This window comes from Melitaea cinxia, chromosome Z, assembly GCF_905220565.1.
Source record: "Melitaea cinxia chromosome Z, ilMelCinx1.1, whole genome shotgun sequence".
NCBI lineage: Eukaryota > Metazoa > Arthropoda > Insecta > Lepidoptera > Nymphalidae > Melitaea > Melitaea cinxia.
The window spans coordinates 20165251-20173352 of record NC_059424.1 but is presented as its reverse complement, the minus strand read 5'-3'; the positions used below and the strand labels follow the sequence as shown (position 1 = coordinate 20173352).

Below are 8102 nucleotides of genomic sequence, written 5' to 3'. Positions count from 1 at the left end.
CCATAGAGTAACCATATCACGATTATGTAAATTCTTTTAAAATTCTAATTAATTTGTACAAATGGTAAACAGTTTTTTTTATTGTATAATTTTATTTAAATTATATAAATATAACTTTTGATTTGTCAAAATCGACTCGAAATTGCAACTTTTAACTTTTTAAATAAAAATAAGTTCGCCATTGGTTGTATACATTTACACTAGTACATGAAGAGATTCAAAAATTGTTTATTAAGAACTATTTAAAACTTCTCACGAGCGACCCTGTTTCCGTCTTATACCGAAAATTATTTTAATTTCGTGCTATATTATAAATGTGCCCCTCGATAGTAAAACCGGTGGGATGATTTGAAGGATCCGATTATAGTTTTAAACTTTTTATTGGGTCTACTCTCAATCAGAGCTAACCTTAGAATAAACTAAACAAACGATAATTCGGGATTATTATAACTAGCTTTTCAATGGTTCTACTTTATTTTCAACCAATTAGTTCCTTAAATTTATTATAACATAGTTATCTTTGTAATAACAAAATCGAATTTCTGGATGTCTTAACAACTATCGCACAATTTTCCCACAACAATCTCACAAATATCGTTTCAATTTTCGCAATAAATTAGTAATAATTAAATCATCCAAAAGACATATCTCAAAGTATAATTGTAAAAATTTCCAAACATCGTAACTATAATTAGGTCATTTGCTAATACAGTTATGAAACTTTTAAGGCTAGCTCTGATCGTGAAGTTTAAACCTACCTTACGTGTAACACCAACAACATATTACGAGTACATATAGCATCACTCCAGTCTAACGAGCATTTAAATTTACATTTCAGTAACTTGATAAGTTTCTAAAGTCATTTTAGTGCAATACCTATGTCCAAAACAAATTTAGTAACAGCGAACTATAAAAAGAAAAAACACAAGCCTACGACATAAAAAAATGGCACGAGTTTTGGTTACAATATATGGAACAAAAAAATAAAATAAATTAACACTAACTTTTAAATGAAATAACACGTACCTACTAGAGGTAGATTTGAACATCAAAACTTTATACGCTTCTAGCGTACACTGACAATCGACAGGGCTGTATAGGCGAAGGGGTTACCTGGTGGCTAACTTCTTCTAACGAAAGAGATTTATATTTTACTTCAAAAGTGGTTTGTTTTTATGAAAAACTGAATTAAATCAACTTAACCAAATACAAAACTGTAATCTTCACTCAAAACTGTAATTTAATAGTCAACAATTATTTTGTAAATTTTTCTTTGTTGGCAATCCAGCAATCAATTTATCCCAGAATTTATCTGTCAATTTAATGATACACTCGATATATTATTAAACAATATTGATTCAAATGCTCGTTTTATTGGACTTTATAAGCTGTTCACTAACAGTTATTTAAAGAAGAATTAAGTAATCATTTTCTTTGACAATTTTCATCAGTTTTACATGAAGCACTTCGAGTACGATGTCGCGTTGGACAATATGCTCGACGACGATTCTTCTTTAACGCCAACTGGAATGTAACACAAATTATTATCAGAAAAGTTTACAATAGTTTGATGTAAAATTAGCATTAACACTGAACTTATATACGAAAATTAATAATAATAATTGTGTTGTAGTAGTATATTGATATATTTAATATATAAAATATATAGTAATATATATTATATTGTAATAGTTATATTGACATAAATAGACGAAAAATAGTCAAGTAAATTAGCATTATCAAAAATTACTCAAAATGTAATAATTTTTTTGAAGTTAATACTTCTGCACCGCAACACATTTTGTTCGTAGGTAGTAAGCTAGGCTGATCCGTCACGCTTTAAGGTGAAAGGTTCGATCGGGTGAACTCGGAACCGCCGAGTGTACCCGAGCGAGAAAGATACAGACAGCTGCTCTTCTGCTGTGTTTAATATATTCACAATGAAGTTTTCACTTCTGTCGTTCGGTCTTAAGCACACACTCTTTTTTTTTTTAATTTATAATAATACCCACGGGCTCTTAGTTGCCCATGCCATTTGACCCGGATAAAATATTTGTTTTATAAAAGTAATCATTAGATTTTGCTCAAATTACACACAAGCATAAGCTTTCGATTAAAACAATAATCATCAAATTCGGGACACGCACAGTCGATATAATACAGTGTAGGTCGTCGAAATAGTCAAGTAAGAACGCATTATAAGATATTACTCGGAAAGAACTTATCAGATCTCAATTAAATTTTAATAGGACCACATGACACGCACCACCTATCGATTTAAAAAAAAAAAACATCTATATCGGTCCACCCAGTCAAAAGTTCTGAGGTAACATACATAAGAAAGTATGATCGAATTAAGACCCACCTCCTTTATTGAAAGTTGGTTAAAAAACCAAAACAAACGTAGCTAAGCTTGACTAGAATATTTTTTACACATTTTTGTATTGTGGAGACGATGAGGGACGAAAATCTGAACAGCTACTCATTTATTTTTCTATTAGAGTTCCAATTTCAACAAAAGAGTAATGTAATTAATATTGATAATTTCATTTTTTTTATTTCATTGTTTTTTTTTTTAAATGGCTTCTGGTAATTCCTATGGGATGCCGAATCTTCCTTATTAAATAGTTTTGACGTTAATCGACAGAGTGTTCTAAACATAAAACAGGAATTAGTAGTAAAATAACCTTCAGGCCAAAACGCAAATCGACCAGCTGTATCCGAAGACGTGACCGCATCATGGCGACGTGGAGAGAAACTACTCGTCGACACATACCCGGCGTTCGGACTTGGAGAGCCTCCTGAAAACAGTAATTACTAATTATAAAAACTTTTTAAGAATAAAGACTAAGAAAATAGTTATTTGCTATAATGAACAAAATGTAGGTAGTTCGATATAATAAGAGGCAGATTAGATTTTAATTTTTATTTTACTGTACATTATATAAAGGCAGACATATACTCGACAAGTAAAAAATTTGCTTGTGTACAGAAACATTTTTTCCGCTACTTTAATTTTCTTTACGAAATATTTCAGTAGATAAAGCGCTACCTATTGGTAATTTTAAAATCTATTATCATTGCGTGGTTCATATCGAAGTGACGAAAAATCGTACGGTGTAAAAAAGTAGACAATATGTATTCACGGCGGATAGATGTCGCTAACGGCCAGTTCAAGTGGTTCGTATACAAAATAGTTTTATAACGTCAACCAAAATTTATTTTGATAAAGACAATTATTTTTGGTATAAGTGTCTTTAGAATAACAATATGCGTGTGTGTTAAATACATAGTAGTATGTGTAAGGTTTATTTATTGATTTAACGTATTTTTTATGCATAATTAAAAAAAAAATAACATTTTGCACTCCTTCTCTATATAAACTATAGTGTGCAAAATTTAAACGCTATTTAAAAATAGGGGTTGATGGTAGAAGGGTGAAAATTTAGGGCTGTATGTATTTTTCAACGCCAAATCATAATCAAATAAATAATAAATAATTTATCTAAAAATTAAAAAAAAAATTGGGATGGACTACCCTTAACATTTAGGGGGATGAAAAATAGATGTTATTCGATTCTCAGATCTACCCTATATGCACACAAAATTTCATAAGAATCGGTCAAGCCGTTTCGGAGGAGTTTAACTACAAACACCGCGAGACGAGAATTTTATATATTAGATTTCACTCATCATGTAATTTTGTAAATTGAAGGAAATTGTGTTTTGTTTTTTTTATCGGTTTTGACTATTGACTTTGTCGGTTGGTTTTGACCAAACCATTTGTTGTGTTCTGGGCATTTCTAGTTATAATTGTTGGTTTTTTAACCAACTGAGGATCATTAAGTGTAGACTATTGATTTAAATTTAAATATTTAAATCTCTTGCAGCTTACAGACATATGGACCCTTGAATCTCAAAAGTTAAGTATAGGCCTTAACAGCAAAAGGAATATGTACCTACCTACGTCACATTATCGGCAAATTGTTTTTACATTATAATTTAGGAATTTTTTTGCAAACACATTCTTATTACTGTGTGGTTACGGCAGTAAAAATATAGCCACACCCTGTCTTCCCGTGGGTGTCGTAAGAGGCGACTAAGGGATAACACAGTTCCACTACCACCTTGGAACTTAAACAGCCGACCTACGGTGGGATAACCATCCAACTGCTGGCTTTGAAATACATAGGCCGAAGACGGGCAGCAGCATCTTCGGTGCGACAGAGCCAGCCCTGCGGTCACCAACCCGCTTGTTCAGCGTGGTGACTATGGACAAAACACATGAGTTCATGGCATTTTTGGCGCGAACTTGTAGAGAGAGGCCTATGTCCAGCAGTGGACTGTATTAGGCTGAAGTGATGATGATGATGATGATTCTTATCAGATGATGGAATAGTATTAAATTGTAAGAATGAATAAATCATGGAAGTAAAATGCACAAATGTATTAACTGTGTCGAATTTAGTATTTATGCTGGTTTTTGGTAAAAAGTATACTAAATTCTTATTGAACTCATGTTGTTGTATTCATATATACAAAAATTAATGTTTGACCGTACGTCCTTTATAGAATCGTAAACTGTGCATTTGATCATCTCATGATCTTCAGCAAAGTGTTGTGAATGAGCCCACAAATGTTTCTGATATGGTACGACCAAAAAAAGAAAAAACGTAACAACGCGCGCAAGGTTCGACTAGTCATATATAAACTAGGAATTGGATGTGGATATTATCAATCACCTACCTTCAGGCCAGAAGGAGAACCGCGAAACTGCATCTGACGACGTCACAATGTCGTGATGACGATTTGGCGAAAAGCCTCCAGTGGCAGCGTAACCGGAGCCTGGGCTTGAAGATCCGTCTGTAATAAGGTTGATCGAGTCTTACATTACACTTTTCACTTTTTTTGTCACTACACACAGTTTTATTGTACAATATTTCAGTCCGACTGCATTTAAAGGCGTGTTTTCTTTAGATTACAATTCTAAACTTTCGCCGCGGTGCAGCCTGCGTTGGCTATACGATTTTCACTTTCGGTTTTTAAACATAAGCTATTCTATTGAATTTGATCTATTGAATCGAAATGAATAAAACTTTCAGAAATTATGAATGAATTAATAATAAGTGATCAAAGAGTATTTAAAAAAAAAAAAGTCAGCGTCGGACCACATCCTAGTTTTAATAGGCAGTCACAGGACTGTCGATCTGTAGTTTGTATGACAAATCGCCTGTGGTATATTAATATAATTATAATGCATGTGTAACAAAGGCATGGGCATTTTGGGTTCCTGTTTTCCAAATACGTAAATAATTATTAGTCATCTAATTACGGTAAATTGAAAAATATATGAGGATACATAATTTACTTAACTTTGAATAAACGGGTCAAAAAGAATAAAGCGTCTCCATTGCGGAAAATAACTAACAGTTATAAATTCAAGTCTGATATACATAAGCCGAATAGTATCATACAAGTTTATAAAAATCGGCGTACATCGTTATGTTTGTCAAGCCCGATGAATTAAACAATACAAATTAGTGTAATGTAACACATCTCATGGCCGCTAGCGCCAACCCTGTGTTTACTACGTTGGCGCAGCGGTCACACCACTAGACATTACGCTTGCGGTCCAGGGTTCGATCCTCGCTCACTACAGATGATTTCTGTTGGCCATTAGATGTCTGTCGTGGTCTGGGCGCTTGTGCTTGTTTATTGAATCTGGCCACAACAAAACCTACGGTCTACCTGGTGGTAAGCCATCGTAGCCTATAGACACCTGGCAAACCAATTACGCGAGCACGTTGCATGGCCCGACCGTCCCCAAGAGCCCCTGTGTTCCTGTGGTGAGTGAGATATGGTCACCTTACTCACCGAAGGAACGCAAACACTACTTGAGTATTATAATTAGTATAATGTAGCTGTGATCACCTGCATCGCTGTGCATACGCTTAGCGTTATGAGTTACTAATAATTGTGTTTGCTCGCAAACGAAAAAAAACCGACTTCAATTACATCGACGTGTAATACAACGTAGATCGACAAAAAAATAGTCTAGTAACTACGCGTTATCAAAGAAAACTCAAAAAGTAGTTATCAGATCTCAATAAAATTTATATGTAACCACATCACAAACATCAGCTTTCAATTAAAGTAAAAATTAATAAAATCGGTACACCCAGTAAAAAGTTATTGCGAATTTTCAAGAGTTTCATTTGATTTCTCTAGGATTCCATCATCAGATCCTGGTTTCCTTATCATGGTACTAAACTAAGGATATCTTTTTTCCAACAAAAAAAGAATTATCAAAATCGGTACACCCAGTAAAAAGTTATTGCGGATTTTCAAGAGTTACCCTCGATTTGTCTGGGATCACATCATCAGATCCTGGTTTCTTAAAAAGAAATATCAAAATCGGTACATCTAGTAGAAATTTATGCGGTATAATACGACGTAGGTCGACGAAAAAAGCGTCAAGTAAAAACGCATTATTAGAAATAACTCAAAAAGTAGTTGTTAGATCTCAAATAAATTTAAATGGGACCAATTGACACACATCACCTTTCGATTAAAAAATTTTTTGTCGAAATCGGTCCACACGGTCAAAAGTTCTGATGTAACATACATAAAAAAAAATACAGTCGAATTGAGAACCTTCTCCTTTTTTTGGAAGTCAGTTAAGAAGATATAAGTGATACATATTCTTATAAGAATGTTAGTTAACAGCAGTAACTCTTCACTGTCGTGACGACCTTCGATCCGCACTACTAGTAACGTAATATCGGAAAAGAAACTTTGAACTTAGAGCCTAAATCATTCTCATGTATATGGATTTTCTTTCATGGGAGATCATATTTTACGTTAGCCGTTTTCAACATTACTATATTATTACAATTTATTTGAAAGTGTATGTAACAATGATTTAAATGTTTGACTTATATTGTTATACATTTATTGTGCTATAGTCTATAGTTTCGTGAATTATCTGTCTATTTTTTATATATTTCTTTATTTATGGTAGTAACAACTTTTACCTGTTTACCGGTTTTCGTCACTTTGTAAACCACAAAATCCATCAACACACCTAATATCTACACCTTTCATATAAGATTCTCGTGTCACAATCTTAGTTATCATACTCCTCCGAAACTGCTGGACCGATTTTTATGAAATTTTGTGTGCATATCGGGTAGCTCTGAGAATCAGACATCATCTATTTTCCATACTCCTAAGTTATCAGGGATGGGGGGATTAAGGCGATTTATAGCTTATATGATAAAACAACGTTTGTGGGATTAGCTTGTATTTATATAGATATAACACTGTGTAAATTCATATTACAGTTACGCGCTACATCATTAGAGCATATTCGAATATAGATCTTAACAAGAGTGAACTTGATTGCTGGCTACAAATTACTTGTAACAAGCGTCTCGGATTACGAAGTCCGTCTTTGATATGCAATCCTCTAAACAATCCAATCAGTGTTATTCTATTGTTTGATTCATAATTATTATTTATTACAGATATTATAAAACATGATAACTCTGACATTTTTATTTATAGTACGCTACAGCCTTTAATATCCCACTGCTGGGCAAAGGCCTCTTTCCCCATATAGGCATTAAGGAGTTTGGGTTTTGTAATTCGGATTTGTAAGTATTTTTCATTAAGGCCATCAAAACTATATACTTCGCGTACGTTCGCAGTGTTCTCGAATATGCAAGTCCTATCTGGTCACCAATGTATAATATTTATTAAGGACCGACTTGAAGGGGTCCAAAAATGGTTTTTAAAACACATTCTCTATCGCAGTCAACAGTTCTCTAAATCTTACATTGAAGATTGCCACCGAAATAACATATTATCCCTCGAGGAATGCCGCAATGTCTTAGATATGTGTTTTTTGTATAAGTACACTGCTAGTAAGTACACTGTCATATTGTGCACCTAACGTCGTACGCGTCATACGCCTCTGTTGTCTGTTCCTTGTAGTAGCAGAAAATACTCTGCCAATTCTGCACTGACTAGATTACCACGCATCTTTAATGAATCATTCACCGATATAGATTTATTTGCATTCTCTAAAGCTAATTTTAGAA

General features: G+C 33.5%; 1 protein-coding gene across 1 annotated transcript in view; it reads right to left on the bottom strand.

The window, feature by feature from the left end:
• Positions 1 to 1453: 1453 nt before the first annotated feature.
• Positions 1454 to 8102, bottom strand: part of LOC123668913 (forkhead box protein L2-like) — a 49600-nt gene continuing 42951 nt past the window's right edge. Inside the window, exons 8-10 of the mRNA XM_045602605.1 lie at positions 4747 to 4863; positions 2667 to 2801; positions 1454 to 1524 (exon numbers count right to left, since the gene is read on the bottom strand). Coding sequence (XP_045458561.1) covers positions 1454 to 1524; positions 2667 to 2801; positions 4747 to 4863 — 323 coding nt within the window. The remainder of the gene's footprint in view (positions 1525 to 2666; positions 2802 to 4746; positions 4864 to 8102) is intronic.